The sequence below is a fragment of the Oryzias latipes genome, chromosome 10 (assembly GCF_002234675.1).
Source record: "Oryzias latipes chromosome 10, ASM223467v1".
Taxonomy (NCBI): Eukaryota; Metazoa; Chordata; class Actinopteri; order Beloniformes; family Adrianichthyidae; genus Oryzias; species Oryzias latipes.
In genome coordinates this window covers 17,513,514-17,535,013 of record NC_019868.2, presented here as the reverse complement: position 1 = coordinate 17,535,013, position 21,500 = coordinate 17,513,514, and the positions used below count along the sequence as shown (strand labels likewise).

The window sequence follows — 21,500 nt, the reverse complement described above, 5'->3', positions numbered from 1 at the left end:
AAATGGAAAGAAACATGGTTAAGGGGGCTGTGTTGAGCATGTAGGTTTATCAAAGACAAAGGACATAGAACATTTCTCTACTTGTAACATTGGTATTTATTATAATTACTGTAAATCCCATAAACTGTAGAAGTAAATAACAACAAAATGTGATTTCTGTCAACAGCATGAATTATGTGAATATTTCATACACATTTAAAACAAAGTGACCCTTCCTGTTGGAACTAAAGACACAATGGTATAAGTAAAATGATTTTTGTTTTTCAATATATGAAAAAGATGTTTTCTTAAACTAAATGTATAGAAGGTATTATTGCTTTGTAAAGATTCAGTTTTGCAGTGTTATATTCAAATTTTTCTTTCCTTCTTTCTTAATCCAACAGCTTCCTTTTAGTATAAGTAACTTGTGGATGTACTAATATTTTTCAAAAGCAATGATGAACTCCCCACTGCTCTGTTGTGTAAAAACTTTGTTTAAATCAGCCAAGTTACGTCAGCGCTGCCTCTAATTGGTAGGCTCCTTTCCATTCACTGCTCTAAAGGAAGGAATGCAATAATACCTGTCAATGCGGGGGGGCGGGTCCTCCACAGCTGCGCTGTCACTTGTTGTACTGCAGGCCTCGCAGTCATTCACTGCAGTGACAGCGACCCACAGCGAATCTCTCTAACTTGCCGAGGATGGAAGGTCTTTGAGAAAAGAGGAGGATAACACAAGGAAGAACCATGACCTGGAGGAGCCCTCTGGCCCTCCTGAGGGATGCTGTGCTCAGCCAGAAGGCCCGGGAAAAGGAACTGCGCTCTTTGGTGTCCAACTTACCTTTTGAGGGTCTGGGTAAATCAAAGCAGCCGAATCGCTTCTTCAAACCAAATGCCATCAAAACCAACAAATATACACCTCTGTTCTTCATCCCTATGAACCTTTATGAGCAGTTCCACCGTCTGGCCAACGTCTACTTTGTGGGCCTGGCTATTCTGAACTTTATCCCTGTAGTTAATGCATTTCAGCCAGAGGTAGCTCTCATCCCCATCTGCGTTATAATGTTTCTGACGGCCCTGAAGGACGGCTGGGAAGACTTCAGGAGGTACCAGTCAGACAAGAAGCTCAACAACATGCCGTGTCTCATCTACAGCAGGTATTTGACCAGGAGTCTGTTTTGTGATGTCCAGTCTGACATGACAGGCGTAACGATTTAAAGATCTCCACAGCTGTTTTTGATTTTCATCTTCCTGTGCTGTGAGTGCAACGATCTGAGCGATTGTGTGTTTTACTTTCTCTGGCTTTAAGGTGCAGCTTTTTGCAAGAATGTGTGGAAAGTCCTTCTTCTTTCACTGTCACACTGCAGAAATGATCAACTGAGTATTGTGTCCTTAAAAAAACAAAAGGTTGTGATTTTAAAAATAATTTAGGACTATATTGGAACAAAGAGAATTAAAGAAGGGTCTTTTTTAGCAGGGAACATAAAGACATCTTGAAAATCTTCAGCCTTAACAGGATATTTTGTCAGTCGATAGCTAACGAACTGCTGTGTGTGAGTGTTGGGGCAGATTTAGGAGAATCCACAATCAGCTGTAGGTTCAGACTGAGGGTGTTCCCAAAATGCTAATTTTTAAGCTTGTAAAGATTGAAACAGAATTAACTGGGTTGGATCCCTACAAATGCTAATGAACGAATTTGAAGCTTTCCCTCCTTTTTCTTGAATCTCAAAAAAACCTGTTTATCCAATGGCAACAGTTTTAACCTCATCCGAGAAAAATCCGACACATGGGAGGGAAGCTGACTCAGTTGGAAAAATTGTCACGTCATCAGCGAATGTCTGCGTTTCCGATCAGTTATTTTTGAATGCAGACGTGTTAAGTGTCTGAGTGTTCAAGCATGTCTTGCCTTATCTTCTGTGTATTACAATCTTGTTAGTGTATCAAAAACTCGTCAATCCACCTGCACTAAAAAGCAGGCCGTCTCTTAATCTGGCTGTTTGAATTCAAATCCCTATTCTTGTTTTGTTAAACACGTCTTTTTTTTGTTGTCGTCGACATCCTGAACATCCCTAACAACCAGACACACCTCATTCTTGTAGAATGTAATAAAAGTTAGAAGAGTAAATTAACTCATCTGTCAGCTGCATGGATGCTAACAAAGCTCTATCTTTTAAATGTGCTGCATAGGTGAAGTGATAGATTTTTAGGGATATTGTCAATTTATATTTATTGTTACATTAATTATTTTTAAATTTAAGTGAACAATCTCATTTTTTAAACCAGAAGTTTGCAGATATCATGAGGAGAATCCCAAAAAGTCAAGTTGAGAGTGATGCTCAAAGTAAAAAGGTTAAAACAAACGAAGTACTAAAAACAATCCATTTTAGGTTCTCCATGATGTACAGAGCCGTAATAACTTCATTTTAAAATCTACCAATTTAAAAAACTGTATTTAATAGCCTAAGAAAAATGTACAACTGAAATATTCTGCCATAGAAAACTAAATTTCTTTATTTTTTATCTTCAGAAAAAGGATTTTTTTTATATTAAAGTTATTATCACCTCCCCAAAGTAGAGAAAAAGTATTCAAATGAAAGACAAATGCCTTGAATTCCCTAAACGCTACAATCTTCAAAGTTTTCGTGAACAAAAAAGTGTTCAAAAGTCTTAGACAGTAAAATATTCATTTGAGAGCACACCCTTCAGAAACAAACCTTTTCACACCTGTAACCAGACATCCTGACGCACACAAAAGCACTTTGCTTCCAAAAGTATTTGTGCTGGTCAATGTAGTTCACTTTGAAACATGTAAAGTTCTTCTCCTTGTTTTTGTTCGCACTGAGGTGTGGCCTTCAGTAGCAGCTTCCCAATCTGGTCCTTCATGCAGGGCAGCATACCTGCAGTTCTCTGTCAGCTGTGGTTGGCCAGCTTGATGTTCAGGTTCTATTGACAACTGAGACTGTCTGGGGATGCAGTAAATATTTTATTTCAATAAAGTGTTTTATATAATAAACAAGACAAACCCATGTAGATCACAACTGTAAAAAAGGGCTCACAATTTGATTTGTTTCAAAATGTGTTTTATTTTTTTGTTTAATAAGTGGTCACACACCAAGAGTGGTCACACACCAAGGTATGGTAAATGTATTCTCTGCATTTGACCCCTTCCCTGCGGTGGCTGCAGACACAGACCCGCTCGGGAACCACTTGGGGGTTTAACCCCCCCATTCTAAACCCTTAATGCTTAGTGTACATCAAGGAGGCATTGAGTCCCCTTCTTAGATATGGGACTCTGTCAGGGATTTGAACTCCCAGCCTGCCAGTCTCAGGGCGGACACTCAACTACATGACCACTGAACTGATTCATTTGCCATGGTGTTAATATCTTATTTCTTTGAGACAGATGAACTCTTTTCACCTCCATAAATCTCTTGCCAACCTTGATGTCAACTTTGTTTTTAGCCACATTGATGTTTGACGATTCTCCACACAGAACAGCAAAGCATTACATAGAGAGACGCTGGAAAGACGTGCGAGTTGGAGACTTTGTAAAGGTGGTTTGCAACGAAACTGTCCCTGCGGACCTGCTTCTCCTCCACACATCGGACCCCAACAATGTGTGCCACATAGAGACATCCAACCTGGATGGAGAGACAAACCTGAAACAGAGGAATGCTCTTCCTGGACTCTGCACATCGGTGAGGGGCTTTGGGAAATGCTACAAACACTTTCACCTGCCTGTTTAGAGCAGTTTTACTAAATTGAAACTGATATATAAAGTTGCGCAATCATAATTGAAACATTACAGGAAAATGAAAGTACCTGTTTGTCTGCATAGTTTACTGCAGATATACTATTGTGAGTTTTACTGTTATGTGGCTCAAAAGTTTCGTTTTACTTTCTTAAAGTTGTCTTTCCTTTCTTTTAGAATGATGTGTTTGAACCTGAGAGCTTTAACTGCACTGTAGTGTGTGAAAAGCCCAACAACAATCTAAATCACTTCAAGTGCTTTGTGTAAGTATCAAAGGGGGGGTTCTAATGGATTTCCAGACACTTTTGCTGCTAACTTAATTACAACAGTGCAGGCAGACACATTGTTTTTTAGGGGGGCGGGAGTTTAATCGATTTCCAGCTTTCACAGAGGCTCTGCCGTCCATGAAAAGAAAAAAGAAAAACTTGATAATGTGGGAAAAATACGTAAGCAGTGATCAATATCTTTTAAGAGCTGAACGTTAAAAGGTTTCTCACTTTTTCCCGGAACAGGGAGAAACCTGATAAGGAGAAGACGGGCGCTGGGATTGAGAGCTTGCTGTTACGAGGATGCACAGTCAGAAACACAGAGCACGCCATTGGCTTTGTGGTGTACGCAGGTACTGTGGAGTCACTGCTTCAACCTTTAGCTTTAAAGAATAAGGAATTAGGGTTGTTCTACATAAAATTATCAAAGTTGGTATATTCCCATCATAGGATTGAGCAGACATTTTTATTACAAAATATAAATAATAAAATCAGATCAGCGTTTTCTTGATTATGTAAAAAATACTTTTTGGTTTTATATTCAGCCATTATTTTAGCCTTTATAACATTGTTTAGGATATTTGGGGATGAAAGTTTCAGTGTAAAGAAATATGACCAGTGGACACCAATTAGAGTCTCACAATATTTGTCTTTGTTGTTTCACAGGCTAAAATAAAAAAGTCAAAATTTCAATAGCTTATGTTTATCTAGAAATTCATTCTTATTCAGTGACCAACAACAACTCTGCAGATTTTTTTTCCCTTTTTCAAGAGCTTTTTATCCAATTTATTGAACCTATTTGTATAACTTTCTTATCCAAGAAACTATGTTTAATGTCTCTATTTCCACTTTTGTAATTGAAGTTTGTTCTTGAGTAAAGTCTATTCAAACCTGCAGTAACATCATCAGCACCAAGAACTTGATTAATTTTTTTGTGTTGTTTGTGGGTTTGACCCAGAACCTCCATTTGATATTCAATTTATTTTCTATGATGTTTCACTCCAAACATGAAGGGTCTAAATCAAACACCTCCTATTCTGTGTTTTAAGGACATGAAACCAAGTCCATGCTCAACAACAATGGACCCAGATACAAGCGCAGCAAACTAGAGCGGAGGCTTAATGTGGACGTCTTCTTCTGTGTCCTTCTTCTCTTCATCATGTGCCTCATTGGATCTCTGGGTCAGTATTGAACGGCACTGTTTCCCGTTTTAGTCGCGTCACAAAATGACAGAGGAAGCATAGAGATAGAGATGTGTCACCCATAGCTTCTATGTGTGGCTGTTGATCAATTGCTTCAATGACATTGTGTTTATTTTCTCAGGACACTATTTGTGGTTGAAGAATCTGTCGGATGTCCCCTCTTTCCTGGTTTCAGACAGTAAAGGTCACTTGGACAGTCCTAGCCTGTCCAGTTTCTACATGTTCTTCACCATGATCATCCTGCTGCAGGTGTTTTAATTGGTATTTCTAGTTGTCTCGAAGGTGCTGCATTCATTAAGAAGTCATTAACTCTTGGTAAACTAAAATGACAATCAAAATATTATATTATAATCAATTATCACGAGAGCAAAGGATCTGTTGGCCTAAGAGATTGATGTCTTTAAAGAGTGCTAAACTTTTACAAGTTATTCTAAATACAGTAGTTGAAAATAATGACCACTTATGTCAGTTCTTTTAAATTCCTTTTGGTTCTATTAAGTCTGAACTCTCTTTTCCTCCACAGATCCTGATTCCTATCTCACTCTACGTGTCTGTTGAGTTGGTCAAGATTGGTCAGATCTTCTTCATCTTGACTGACGTGGACTTGTACGATGAGGAGACAGACAGCCAAGTGCAGTGCAGGTCCCTGAACATCACTGAGGACCTGGGACAGATCGAGTACATTTTCTCAGACAAGACAGGCACCCTCACAGAAAACAAGATGGTGTTTCGCAGATGCTCCATTATGGGAAAAGACTATCCACATAAAGAGAATGGTAAGGATTTATCACATTTTATTCACACATTTAAAAACGCAGTTACACAATTTCAGAAAGTAATTCTATATTATAGAAATAGTAACAGAGTTATTTGTTGTTGTCTGAGGAAACTGTAAACACAGTGGTGGAAATAAGCATTTGATCCCTTGCTGATTTTGTAGGTTTGTCCACTTGAAAAGAAACCAACAGTCTGTCATCTTAATGGTATGTTCGTTTGAATAGTGAGAGGTAGAAAATCACAAGAAAATCAAGAAATGACTTTAAAGATGTAAATGTATTTACATTTCATTGAGGGAAATTAGTGTTTGAACCCTCTTGTTGGAAAGACTCAGTACTTTGTGGCAAAACCCTTATTAGCAGGACAAAGGTCAGACATTACCTGTAGTTGATGATCAGGTTTCTCCGCTTTTCAGGAGGATATCTAGTCCACTCTTTTTTGTAAATGACTCTAAATCATTAAGATTTGGTGACGGTCGCTTAGCAACTCTGAGCTTCAGCTCTCTCCATAGTTTTTCTGTAGGATTGAGGTCCAGAGACTGGCTGGGCCACTCCATGACCTTGATGTGCTTCTTCTTCAGCCATTACTTGGTTGCCATAGCGGTTTGTTTTTTGTCATTATCCAGTTGGAAAACCCATCCACAACCATTTTTATGTGTCGTTGTCAATGAAGATATGACTGAACATGGCTCCTTCCATTCTCCCATCCACACGGTGAAGTAGCCCTGTGCAGAAAACCAACCCCAAAGCATAATGTTTCCACCTCCATGCTTGACAGTGGGGATGGTGTTCTTGGGGTCGTAGGCAGCATTTCTCTTCCTCCAAACACAACAGGTTGAGTTGATGCCAAAGAGCTCAGTTTTGGTCTCATCTGACCACAGCACCTTTTTCCAATCCCTCTCTAAATCATGAAGGTGTTTATTGACTACCAGTAGCTTTTTAATTTCTGAATGTAAATTCAACAATTAATGTTGATTCAATTCACTTTTTTTTTATATAGCCCAATATTTACAACAATAGATGATCCTGTAATAACCACAGGAAATCAAAGTGACTTGAACATGCATTTTACATATATTCATTTACTTTTTCAAAAAAAATACATAAACACACACACATATAATGCGATAAAGTTTTGATTTGAAGGTTAAATCTATCTTTTAATTCTGGGATTTTTCATGTGTCATTGTACAACTGATTCTTCTAGTTAACCAACAGTTGAACATTTACTTAGTCATTTACTTACACCTTTAAACACACATTATTGTAATATATATCATAATTTCTCTATACTTTATCTTCAGTGTATGTTCTGTCATTCGGCTTATCCTGCACAGCCTGCAAATGTCCACACAATAATGATTGCGTGGTTTGCATTTTATTACTTGTACGTGTAACGACAGTAAAATCTAATCATCTTTAATCTCTGTGTCAAGGAGTTCAGATCACATGAAACTATAAACTTAGTCAAACAGCATATTATGTCTTAAGTCGTGGCAGTTTGCCAAATGTTTGTTTGGTCTGAACTTCCTGTTGGCTTTTTTGTCTTTTTTTCCAGTCATGCTGTTATGGTGTTACTGTTATAGTTCCTTATGAGGGGTGGTTGTCGTTTTTCAGTTAAAACATTTTGCAGATTATTTTTTCTTATTTGCTCACCATTTTGTTTCTGTGTTAAACTGCTTTTTCATTTAGACAAGCTGTCAAAATAACTGGGAGAAGATGGGGCATGAAATTGACATCCAATTATGTTTCTTTTTATAGGATTCTTCCTGAGCCTAATTTCTTTTTCCTACGCCTGAGAATCCTTTCTCCTTGGGGCTTTAAAGGAAAAATGAGTAGAGCCTGGTCTAACACTTAAGGCTTCACGTGTCACTGTGTTTTTTGTTTGTAGCCAATCGCCTGGCCCTCCTCGAGGAGACAGAGTCCGAGGAGAATGTTATCTTCAGCCAATCAACACTATCCTCCCAGGCCAGTCGGTACGATGAGGACTCAAGCCCTGTAGATACTCATCGACATGGCAGCCGGCACAGGAGCAAGATGGCTGTAAACCGCCAAAGCAGTATGGCCTTCAGCAGTCCACTGGTAGGTTCCTCAACCAGTCAGGAGGAACTGTAGTGCAGAGGTAGAGTAGTCAACCACTGATAGTAGTCAACCTCTGATTGGAAAGTCACAGGTTTGGTTCCCCCGTGCCTGGCCATGTGTCGAAGTGCTGGTCAGTGCTCCTGGTGGTTATGGGTTGGCTCCAGTGTTAGCAACAGACATCAGTGTGTGAATGTGTGTGTGCATGGGTGAATGGGACTGTGATTGTAAAGCGCTTTGGGCCTTCAAGGAAGTTAATAAAGTGCTATGTGAGCATACAAAGGACCATTTACTATTGCCACAAACCACTGGGAAAACCCCCCAGAAAACAACAACAACAACGTTTGAATGAATATAACCATGTTTTTACTCTGTGGTATCAGTCTGACTGGTCTCCCAATTTGAAAATAAGTAGTTTGTTTTTCATGTCATCCTATTTAAACAGATTGTACTTTTTTCAGGTCCTTCACAATTTTTAGCACAAACATGATTAAATTCATTCTCAGGCTGATGTTAGTTTAGCTTTGCTTCTCTCCACATCTTGATCTTTTTTCTTTTACTTGTTTCATCTCCTGATGACTTTCCAATTAAGATTATATTCACATCAATTCAAATACAGAAAATATCTAATTGCTTTCGTGTTTTTCCCCCCATTTGATCCACCCCCTGTCTTTATGGTCCTAGTTGCTGCTGCAGATGGCCAAGTTGCAAGGTGTCACTAATAAGAGCTCTCATTTTGAGCTGCTCCTGTGTCTATGACAGGACATATGGTCACACTGAGTACACTTTGGAACAAGCTACGGATATACAGTATATGAGTGGCTATATTTGTCCACGGGGCAAAGAGCAGGAGCCTGGTGATATGAGCTGACACAGAAAAAGTTAGCACAATATTTACCACATTTACTCTATTTTGTGCTGCATATTTACCAGAGTTCTGTGTTTGTATAAATAACATTACTTAATTTTTCTCTTCTTGTAAGAAACTAGCTAAAGCAGACAGAAAAGATTAGATAGCTACTGTAAAACCCAGCCTTCAGCCCCGTCAACAAAGATTCTTGTAGAGGTGTGGGAAAAGCAAAGGTGACCAAACCCCCCATTACTTATTGAATTAACAAAGTAATTGCATTTTTGCACCATCAGGAAACCCAGGTGATTCCAGATGAGAAACTGCTTCAGCAGATCAGCCGCTCAGAGAGAAGCAGCAGCGGGATTTCAGATCCTTACATGGACTTCTTTCTGGCTCTAGCTATTTGCAACTCTGTGGTGGTTTCCATGGCAACAACTCAGAGACAGAGGGTGAGTTTACCAAAATAGCGGATGGAAAACATTAATGGAAAAGACGAAAAAAACAAGTAGAAGAGTTGGCCTTTTTAAAAAATCAACAACCAAAGTGTTATCCATTGCAATGAATTCTAGCATAATTTAATTTTTTTTTTCAAAACTCACGTCTTTTAATGGGAAATGCACATGTTTTCATTTTACTCATATTTACCAGTTTTTAAAGGAGATTAGGGCATTTAGGTTGAAATTGATCCCTTCCCTTTCATAATTGAAGTTGATGGAAGCAGTTTAAATGAGGATAAATGATGCTGAAAATAAAGTACTTTTTAAAACTTAGAGATATAATACAAGATATGATATGGTTGAATATTTAAATTAAAAAAAATCTTTTGCTTTTTTTTCACTTTGTTTAAAGGTGAGTTCACCTTCACACTCCCATAAGACTAACAACCCTTTGGAGAGCTTTTCTGTTCTGGTGAAAAGGACTGGCTCATTTTGGAAAGTCTTTGACAGCCCCAAACAGAATGGCTCCTCCACCTCTGCACACAAGAGAAGCGATGATGCCAATGGAGTCCAACCCCGTGCGTTAGATACCGTGACCTTGAGCGCCAGGCCTGCAGCAGCGTCAGGTGATGTGTGCTATGAGGCTGAGAGTCCAGACGAGGCAGCACTGGTGTACGCAGCCAAGACATATGGCTTCACCCTGCTGGCTCGCACCCCTAACAGCGTAACAGTGAGGGTTCCATCTGGGGAGGAACTGGTGTTTGAGGTGTTGGACACCTTGGCCTTTGACTCCAACCGAAAGCGAATGTCTGTCCTGGTGAGACACCCAATCACTGGAGAGTACGTACTGTATACCAAAGGGGCAGACTATGCCATCATGGAGCTGCTTGGAACACCGTATGCAGGTGAGTGAAGGCAGTATTTATGCCTTCATGATGTCTTTTCATTCAATTTGTTTTACAAAAATTCAAACAATCTTCCCCAGAACACCTCAGTGGTCAGCAGAAAAAGATTGCAGCTGATACTCAATATCACCTGGACTGCTATGCGAAAGATGGACTCCGAACATTGTGCATCACAAAGAAGGTACAAAATCCTGCATCATAAAGCTGAACAGCATATTTCTTTTATTTGGGCTTGTGTTGTGATTCATTTTTTTCCACCTGTGTTGCAGATTGTAAGCAGCAGAGAGTATCAAAGCTGGTTGGCAGACAGAAAGAGAGCTCTTGCAGCTATAGACGGCAGAGAGGAGCTTATGATGGCCAGTGCTGTGCAGTTGGAGACAGAACTCACCCTGCTAGGTAAATCAGACACTTTTTTCCCCAACACAACTAACTCTGCAACCAGGACACACAAAGTAAACCTTCTTTAGGTTTAAATACCCACTTTGAAGAAAATTGTGCTTTTGCTGTTTTTAACATGATGATTAACAGATGGATAAAGGGAAAGCGGGGCGGTTTAACTCTGCACAAACAGTCCCGTCAACAACTCTGAGGTGAATTTCGAAACTATGTCCTAGAAAATGACAGTTTTTTAAAATTTTGGCTAAAAATGGCATAACTAAATTTAAAAGACCACTAGGGACACTTTTACAAGAGATCGAAATTGGCAGATACTTTGTTGTTTTGGAGCTTTAAAGTTTTGCATTAACTCAATTCCATCAAGAAAAGATGCTGCACATCAATTCAGAAAGAATCATGAAAAAACTTCTGAACTGTTCAAATATCCTTTTTTTCATGAAAGATTTCATGATTAAAAAAAACTGTTAAAGACCAGCTTTGAGCAGCCCTGCAAAATGACTCAGAACAAACCATATTCAGAGAAGTTAAAACAAAGCTACCTCCATCCATCCATCCATCCATTTGTAATCTATCCATTCGTCCATCTTCAGATCAGGCTGAATCCCTTTTGAAGACACATGCTTGCTGGTTACTGTTGGGCGAAAGGAGGGTACGCTGTGACCAAGTTGCCAGTCTATTGCAGGGTCACACTATCACAAACACATCTAGGGGCAATTTAGAGTCACCAATTAATCTACAAAGCCTTAGTGTTTGGAGAAAACCCACGCATGCACAGGGAGAACGTGCAAACTCCACACAGAAAGGCAACGGCTGGGATTCAACAAGGGACTTCTCCAAGGCGAAACCACTGCTCTACCTAGCCAACAAAACTACTTCTGAAACCTAAAGATTAGTTAAAGCTTCAGATAACTCTTAGAACCTTAACCTCCACAGAAGGAACGTTAAAACAAGCAACCACCTCTTGTTTCGATAAATTGACAATACAAAGACTCAGTCTTTAAAAATAGAACATTGCAGTGATGATTATGTATGCAGTGCTGCATCTGAACCTAAACAAAGTCTCACCAGGTTTAGCTTCAAGCAAATGCAGCATATAAATCTGATTAGTTCACAGAAAACGGTTTTGCACATGACGATTTCCAGTAATTTTGGTTGTCCAAGATTTTACTTTTCAAACTTGTTAAAAACCGGATTGTGCTCCATTTTAACATCCTACAAATACAAGTTTACTATGTTCCATTAAATGACCTTATTGAGGAAATAAAATGGGATTTTTCACCTTCATCAGGAGCAACAGGTATCGAGGATCGCCTGCAAGAAAGCGTCCCAGACACCATCACAGCTCTGCGGGAAGCAGGGATCAAAGTGTGGGTGCTGACAGGTGACAAGCCAGAGACTGCTCTCAACATCGGCTACGCCTGCAGGTTAATGGAGGAGGGAGACCTGGTGATTAACATGAGCTGCAAAAACAAGGTGGGGACGCTCACTTATTGTTGGGCATGGTGTGTTTTAACAAAAAAAGGAGAAACTTTTCCAGTCTTGAAGTACTGAATGTGGGCTAAAGGGGAGTTGGATTTTACCTTCAAGTGAAGACTACTCAAGCTCTCCTGTCCTAATATGGTGAAACAATATAAAACCTAAAAAAGAAGCTCATCTGTTTTGCTCAGAACCAAACCAATGCAAATCATCTCTCTGCTGAGATTACTGACTGCAGATCCTTAACAAGGCAGATGTGACATATGTTCCTAACATTTAAGGATTCTTTGAATTATCTTTTAAGGTATTTTTACAAAACACAGATCATCTTTCTTTTTATTCAGTTTTGTGAAAAGATTAAAAAAAAAAAAATTTAAAAACTAATAATTGGACTAAAAGTGGATTTGGGGTTCAACATATCCTTACATGGACAGTCAATGTATTGTTGGTCACATGGATGCTCAATTAAAAAAAAAAAAATCAATTAAAATATAACCGTTATTTGAATGGAAAGTGTTACTTTAACTCTGGAAACACACCAAGAAAACTGACAAGTACAAGTTAGGGGAATTGAAACTTGTTTCTGTCAGGTTTTCTCCTTCTGGATTTGCATTCAAAAAACAATAAATGAAATCTAACATCCAATTAAAGACGGGAATATTTTATAATATTTGTGAAAAAGGAAAGCTCTGATTAGCAACTGAAAAGACTCATTAAAAGATGTTAAAATATTCATGATCAAGGCTAAAATAACAAACCAAATAATAAGTAATGCTACAAAAATATTTCTCCTATAAGATTTGATTTTGGCCAAAGATTGATCAAGAATTTAGTTAAAATTACATGTGAATTGATTCTATTTTGCGAAATAGCTTGAACTAATTTCAAACAAAAAACAGCAAACACATTTAGAAACTGTCACCATAGAAAAGTTGAAAATTAAGTCAGAGTTTAGCCTTTTTGAAGACATTACCGTAAATGAAAATAGTTGAAATGTCACTTCTATGTCTTCTCATTTAAGAAAGCAATGCTGTCTTTTCCTGGTGGTCTTTGGTGAAAAGCGGTGTGCTTTCCGAGCATCTACCTTCTAATTTAAAGGACTGAAACCTTTCGAACCACTTTTCACAATTTAACTAAAGGTCAAACGCTCACATTTCCATCAGGGGAAGATGAAAAATGTTCGTTGGGGGACCTGCCTCTCTGAGGTCATTAAAGATCTGGTAGCGCCGGAGCAAGGTTTTCATAAAAACCCGACTGTGTCTACTCATCCTGACGTCAAATGGCTGCCAGCTCTGACGGATACCCCAATAAGTTTTTGAAATGAGGGGGCCGCTGCGCATCCTTTAGAGGCACAGTGACTGATGATGAATGGAGTTAGATGCCCCCAACCCAATAACTAGTGCTTTCATATCTAATTACCAGTGTAATATTTAGATCTCACAGGAAATTTACTTTAATGAACAGGATTTTTAACAACCTTAGCTGATAACCACTTGTGACATTTACTTATAAGCACTGCCCCACTAAGTGTAATGAAATTTAGCCAGGACTGAGCTGCTTGTAGGAGAAAGTATAAACATGGATCTTCCTTTTTTTCAATTTAATTTCCTTGTAACCCAGTTTGAAGCCGTTTAGCATCAACAATAAATCTGATGGGCCTGCTTCTGCAAAAGATAGAGAAATCTTTGGACTCTTAGACCTGCAAGACAAAAAAAAGATGCAAATATTGAACTTTTACATTTTATCATAACATTTTTTTATTAAGAAGAACTTTTAGCTGATTTTTTTTTTTTTTTTACTGAGTATGTTTTATTAGGTTTTACCTGCTTTAGGCATCCCGTGCTATTTTGTGTTTTTTCTTTGGTTTCATTTTGTTTTAACATTGTGAAGCACCTTGTAAGTTGCTTTCTGAGGGAAGTGCTATATAAAAGAAGTTCTTTCTTACACTCTTGTGCAAATTTATTTATAAAGTTCACATTACTTATTACTGGGGGGAAAAAACAGATTTTTTACATCTTATTTTAGGTTTCAACATTAAAACTAAAAGTGGAACATCTTGGAAGTTTTCTTTAACTTTAGGGGGGACAAACGTTTGTTGTGTTACTTCAAAAAGTATATTTTAGAAACCTAATTGTAAAAGTTTTATTGAAATTTTAGGAAAGCATCTGTTGTATTTCAGGTCACATGTGTATCTATCCTGGACTGTACTTTGGAAGAAGTGAGGAGATATCACGAGGACCCTCGTAATGTGGACACCACCCAGAAAATTTCTTTAATGATCGATGGAGACACTCTGGCCATCGCACTGTCCCCTGACCTACAGGACCGGTTCTTGGACCTGGCAAAGCGCTGCCGCTCTGTGCTCTGCTGCAGAGTCACTCCCTTGCAGAAAAGCAGGGTTGTGAAACTGGTTAGGGACAAGCTCAAAGTCATGACACTTGCTGTTGGTGAGAAAAACTAAACCTTTGTTACCTGTTAGGGTCCCACTTTGATCGTCTTTTGATTTATTTTAAAAGGGTTCACAGTGGTCTTTCGATTATGATAGTCGTTTTTTAGCCAAAATCATAAAACCTGTGTTGTTTTCTAGGACATAGTTTCTGCAAAGTGGTAAGAGCTTATTAGAAATTCACCTCTCAGTTGTGGAATGTGGGAGTGCAGTAAGCCCGCCCCTATTTCCCGTCATCCATCTGTTTACATGCTTTCCTGCCAGCGTACAGCCCCTCACAACCCTGACCTAACATTACCGGTGCAACAAAAATGGCGAGCAATATTAGACCTATCCAGAGTTTTAATCAGATGCCAGCTCAGTCAAGGAAAACAAAGTTGTACACGGATCTATTAGTCTACAAGTGGATGCAACAGAATGAAGTGGAGGAGGGAGCGTGTGGTTCGCCCATTGTAGCTTCTATGTCACGACAACAATCTTTTTCATCTGCTCCTGATTCACAATGATTTGAATACAATAAATACTCTGTTTTAATTTTAATTTCCCTCATATATGTCCTCCATCATCAGAAAAGGCCACAAGAACATGTTAAAAACACCAAAAACACAATTTTCATTGGAGTCAATCTGAGAACAGAGTAAAGTGACAACAAATGAAGCAATGCTTTAGCAATTAAGACCAAAAAAAAGTTTTTCCTGCATTAATTTGCCAACAGAAATGAAATACTGAAACAGGAAAAAAACTGTTGATAAGTAAAAAGTTAGATTTTAGTATGTCATGATGAAACCATTTCAGATCCACCACAGCCTTTTGTTTGTATTTATTAAGGTCTAAAATACATCAGCATAAGGCAGATTTTCAATCACAACACCTTAAATATGTATTTAGAAATTTTCTCAGACATTTCTAAAAGTTGCAAATGGGTCATCATAAGCTAAAATTCATTCTGTGGTTTCAGGTGACGGTGCAAATGATGTCAACATGATTCAGGTGGCTGACGTTGGCATTGGGATTTCTGGTCAAGAAGGGATGCAGGTCTGATCTGATTTCTATTTCTGCAAAAAAAAAAAAGGCATGCTTTCTCCCATTCTCACTGTGTTTTGAACCAAACGTTACTCCTCACTGTCATTTACAGGCAGTCATGGCTAGTGATTTTGCCATAACTCGCTTCAAACACCTGAAAAAACTTCTCCTGGTGCACGGACACTGGTGCCACACTCGCCTGGCCAACATGATTATTTATTTCTTCTATAAGAATGCGGTGAGCTGGGTTTCTAAGTCGAAGCTTTTATTTTGGCAGAGACTTGCCTGCTCCGATATATCCTCTAATTAGTTTTTAATGTGTTTCTCAGGCCTACGTGAACCTTCTGTTCTGGTATCAATTCTACTGCGGATTCTCAGGCACAGCAATGATTGACTACTGGCTGATGATTTTCTTCAACCTTTTCTTCACCTCAACACCACCCATCATGTTTGGGATTATGGATAAAGATGTTTCTGCAGAGATGCTGATGGGTGTTCCTGAACTGTACAGAACCGGTCAGGGTTCAGGGGTCAGTAAGCGGACAATAGAAAAGATTCATTACATTTTCATATGCATGTTTCAGCTAAACATGTTTGCCTTGAATTCCTCAGGAATACAATTTTCGTACTTTCTGGATTTCCATGCTGGATGCTTTCTATCAAAGTCTCGTGTGCTTCTTCGTTCCATATCTGGTAACATAAAATACATCTAATAAAGAAGCAGCCCTCACAAGTTCTGATGGACCTTTTCCTATCTTTCAACAGTTCTTAATATTGTCTTTGTTTCTTTTTCAGGCTTACCAGGGATCAGATGTTGACATTTTCACCTTTGGAACTCCACTTAATACAAGTTCTTTATTTATCATCCTGCTGCATCTCGGTATAGAAATTAAATCCTGGGTGAGTCCTGAAGATGTCTTCAAATAAAACAAAAACAAACAAAAAAGCCTTTTTTTTACTTCATTTTTATTTATGTTGCATTTTTTCATTAAAATATTGCATCTCAAAGTCTTGAAAAGCCCTGTGACAGACTGGAGACCTGTCCAGGGGGTACCCCGCCTTCGCCCAACAGTAAATGGGACAGCGACCCCATGACCCCTAGAAGGATAGAGAAAATGGATGATTGGATGCATAGAAATGCTTAAAAAAATCAATGAGTGCCAAAAAAGCCATGTGCAAACAGAAAGTTTACAATTTAAAAGTTTCACACATTGAAATCTAGTGAAATAACCGACAAATACTGTCAAACTCAACGTGACACTGGAGTTTAAAAATAGCTACAAATAAAATGAAACTGTGGAACTTCCAATGAAAAGTAACTAAATTAATTTTAAAACTTAATTTTTATTACTATAAAAATATTTAAATTGCTTTCAGTTTGTTAAAAATTTAGATAAATATATTTAAATTGAAACAATACAGTTTCAAGATAGCAAACAGTATAATTTGTCGTTTTGTTTTTTTGTCATCATCTCTTAGACGGTGGTTCACTGGATTATCATGTTGGGCAGTGTGGCTTTATACTTTATCGTGACACTTGCCTACAGCGCCATCTGTGTCACCTGTAATCCCCCATCCAACCCATACTGGATCCTCCAGAACCAGATGGCTGACCCCATGTTTTACCTTATATGCATCATTTCCACTGTGGTGGCTCTCCTGCCCAGGTAACACGCTTCACTCTCACTCAAAAACAGTTTGTGATTTAAAACCAGAAAAACGTATCCAATGTGATCATGTTGCCCCTACAGATTGTCTTTTGGAGTATTTTTTATTCCTTTTTTTCTGTATTTTTGTCAATTTTTATTCTGCTTTGTTTGAATTTCTGATATTTGGGTTTTTTATGCTGAAAAAAAAAATTTCACACTAGAATTTCGTCATATCAGAAAACACAGGTGATCAAAAACTTTAAAATCAGTCATCGGTTTATTTTAGTTATTTGGTTTCTCTTTAAATAAAATGTGCTACTATCAAAATCCAAAATATTCTAAACTACATTAAACAAACACTGGTTTATTAAAATAAAAATAGCTAGAGATCTAGGTGAATTAAAAAGTACTCCAAGTTTTAAATGTTGTCTGCCATTTGTCTGTCTTTCCCCTTTTCTAATTCAAATTCATAATCAAACTTTATTTATTAAGCAATTTTTATACAAAGGCAACACAAAAACACCTTACATGTTGAAAACAATTAAAAGTAAAATTATGAAACACACAGAATGCCCTCAACCCTCCTAACCCCTCGCACCCAACAGACATAAAACGACACATGAATAAAACTCAAAATGTAAATGGAAAGCGAAAACAAAACCGAAGTGGAAACCGGGCCTTATGCTGATGTGAGGAAGTGATATTTCAGGGAACTGTCTACGCCCAAGACGACCCACTCACCATCACAGAAGACGTCACCATTTCGCGTTACGTTTACCAACAAAGGGTAGCATGCAGCCAATTCAGAAAAGGTTTTTCTGGCTTTGTTAAGCGGGATGAAAGATATACAGCCCAGCAAAAACAGTCAGAAACAACAAATCCAGTCTGTTTTGCTCATATTTATCAGGGTTTTAAAGTATATATGATAAAGCAGATTGTGAAATAATAAGCCTGTGATGGTGCAAATCAATTCTGGACTGACGATTACAAATTTTTTGGGGTCAGGATTAACTGCTTTCCTCTCGCCTGTGCCGCTAATATTTAGAGGGGAATGCTCTGATTTTCATCAAAGCACTGCATACTTTTTCACTGGCCTACTTTCTCTCTGCCACACTCTCTCCCCCAGGTACACGTTTTACGTGCTGAAGAACTCTATCGCCCCCTCCCCGCTCATACAAGCCAAGCATCTGGACCGGATGGAGCCTTCTGTGAGAGACATGTGGATGAAGGAGTGGAGGAGCTTAAGGGGTGGAACGGAGGTCAAAGAGTCCAGGCTTTCTACGCCACCTTCCCCAACTCTTGAGACCTCTGTAGACTTTTACCCCGGGTTTGGAGATGCTGCAAGTTTTGTGGGAGAGGATATGTCGCTGAACGTCATTGGAGATTAGAGGCCCGTGGACACATGAAAGGCAAAGGCAGCTTGACAGCTGAACAAAAGAACTATGATCATTATTTATTTAGTAAAATGTATATATGTGGACTGGTTCATAGGTGGATTCATAAGTGCTGTATCATTTCCTAAATTAAGGGGGTAAAAAATAAAGCTCCATCCCATGTTAAAGTCCCCCCTCCAAAGAAAATCAAATTTTTTTGAGTTTTTGACATGTGGCTTTTTTTAAATGAAAGAGAAAACAAATGTGCGGTAATAATAAATCATTTCATTTGTGCATTTCTGAGTATCTCTCCTTTTAAATCACTGTCAAAATGTTGCAAAGACGCTCGGTTTGAATTAATGATCTGCCCTCTCCAACGTGCACTAACTCAGGTACAGGAGAAGAGAAGATGGCACATTGCTGCGGTTCTCACACGTATTTTAAGTGCGTCCAAGGCTGGATGTTGTTGTTGGCCGAACGTATTTAAAATTAACCCTTGTGCTATCCTAGGCACTTTAACTTTGGGAGTTGGGTCATCTAGACCCACTAGACAGTGCTCTGAACCTTTTTTCTTCAATGATTTGTGATCTTCACTGGTGTCCATGGATTACATGAAATCTTTCCACCTTTATCCACCTTTGTCATGGTAGGGAGAACATGTCAATGTAAGGGTGGGGTCATCTAACATAGCACAAGGGTTCAAGTGTGTTCTCCCCATTTGTGTTCTGTGTTCGAATTGAAGGCTTGCTGTCGCAGGATAAGAATAAAAACAAGAATAAAGTAAGGGGACCTTTTGTTATTATTGTCTGAGCAGACTGGCTCCCCACACCGCAGCGGGTCTCTGCCAGGGCACCAACTCGCCTCCTGGGAGCCGGCATAGCGATCGGGATCTCTCCAGCTCTATCGGCCCAGCGACAGACAGTCCAGGGGTCACCCTTCTTTGCCCAACAGTACCTGAACTGCATTTGGAAATTAGGTGCGAAAAGTCACTTTCTTTCTGGGTTTTCATTTTAATTGCTGTGCAAGTGAATGCAATCGAAATTAATTATAACGTAATTAAAAGCATTTTTCATAGGCTTTTCAAAGCAAAACAGCAGGGTCTGGTACACACATTCATTTTGTCATTCACACACATTGTTCAAAAAGTGTCCATTTGGAACCAAAAATATGTCACATTTCACCGCTTCTTTATCACCAAAGATAGACTATTGAAAACAGAGACTGTCTGTCGGTGTCATTTGTGGTGCCCCACTTGTGTCAAGCTCTTCACTCACGCAAGACGCAGCTATCATCATCAAAAGGGGCGATCGAGGGGGTGGCCACTCAGCAGCCACGCCCATGAAGACAGGACTCAAAATATGCCTTTTTAAGATATCTGGGATTTTGATTTAAAAACATCATAATGATAATCGAAACACCAATGGGAACTTTTATTTTCTTTTTTCATAGTGTCATAGTGTTTAAGTAGTAATTTTTGTTAAAAACAATGTAAAAAAATAAATAAAAAAAAGCATTTTCCATTCTCTGTGGTAAGAAGGTAGCCAAATTACCCGATCCCTCAGAAACTCTTCTTTCCCCAACAAAATATAACTTCCATTACAAAATACTTAGCTGCTTTAGTATATTTCTCACACCTGCATCCATGTTGGGAAGTTATGCAAATTACATTTCATGTTTCTTGTTTCCATTTTTTGGATTGTTTATTTCTATGAGATATTTTTATAGCTAGAGCATTTCCATGTAAATGCATGTAAATCCGTCTTCTAATTCCCCGTGTGTGTCTGTGTGCTAATGTGAGCATCTGTTCAAAGAGACTCTGCATTAAAATGAGCAATAAGGTAAATGTTGGAGGATGTATAAGCTGCAAAGTTTCTTTTGTACATGGAAAGTATACAAGTGAATCCAACTTTTAAGGGGACTCTGTTATGGTTGGCATAATTCATTACACACCAGCAACTCAGCTCTTATATAACAACTCACCTCCCACATTTGGTTCATTGCTGCCCTCTATAGGTGAAACATGGTGTTGCTGAAAGGTCACACAGGACAGACAGGCATACGTCATTCTTGAAATATATATAGTGAAAAGCCAAATAAAGCCAAATAAAGCCAAATATATATATATATATATATATATATATATATATATATATATATATATATATATATATATATATATATATATATATATATATATATATATATATATATATATATATATAGATAGATATATAGATATAGATATATATATATAGATATAGATATATATATAAATATATAGATATAGATATAGATATAGATATAGATATATAGATATATAGATATAGATATAGATTGATATAGATATGGATAGATAGATATAGATATAGATATATAGATTTACACAAAGTTTATCAAGAAAATCTGGTGATCAATACTTTTAACAGTAAATTGTGTGACCATCTATGAGTCTTCTTTCTTTTTCAATGCTCATTTAAGGTCATGAAATACTAATATCTACCATGTGGGCATCATATCAGGTGAGCACTATGATTTAGTGCTTCGACACCTCACTGTGGATCTGCTCAGGATCTGCTTGAGAGTGTCACTGTTGTTTGCCACCAGCACCTTCAGAGAGGGATCATCCACAGGAGTGTCATCAATCTTGATGGAGGACAAGGACTTGGAGTTTACAAACGCCACAGTCAGTGCAGACACAAAGTGTGCCTGAGGAGGAAAAAATAAAGGTCAAACTCAAAATTATTTTGTTGTAGCCAATATATGGTCACAAAGGTCCTCTAAAAGTCCAGATCCACAAACTAAGTTAAAGCAGACTTTAGGTGAAACCTTTTATATTATATCCAAAATGAGCTAGAATGGATTTTAATTTTGGGAGTAAAGTTTATTATTTTAAAG

The 21,500-nt window shown here is 38.2% G+C and overlaps 1 protein-coding gene across 1 annotated transcript; it reads left to right on the top strand.

The window, feature by feature from the left end:
• Window positions 1-578: 578 nt before the first annotated feature.
• atp10b (ATPase phospholipid transporting 10B (putative)) lies at window positions 579-19,386 on the top strand. The gene is made up of 21 exons (XM_011480280.3): window positions 579-1,133; window positions 3,470-3,674; window positions 3,905-3,990; window positions 4,240-4,346; window positions 5,043-5,174; window positions 5,317-5,444; window positions 5,719-5,971; window positions 7,863-8,053; window positions 9,194-9,349; window positions 9,750-10,242; window positions 10,323-10,423; window positions 10,512-10,638; window positions 11,927-12,111; window positions 14,294-14,561; window positions 15,519-15,595; window positions 15,696-15,821; window positions 15,913-16,113; window positions 16,196-16,276; window positions 16,379-16,483; window positions 17,063-17,250; window positions 18,359-19,386. Exons 1-21 carry the CDS (start codon window positions 724-726, stop codon window positions 18,618-18,620), a joined length of 3,882 nt encoding a protein of 1,293 aa, XP_011478582.1. The 5' UTR covers window positions 579-723; the 3' UTR covers window positions 18,621-19,386.
• Window positions 19,387-21,500: the final 2,114 nt, after the last annotated feature.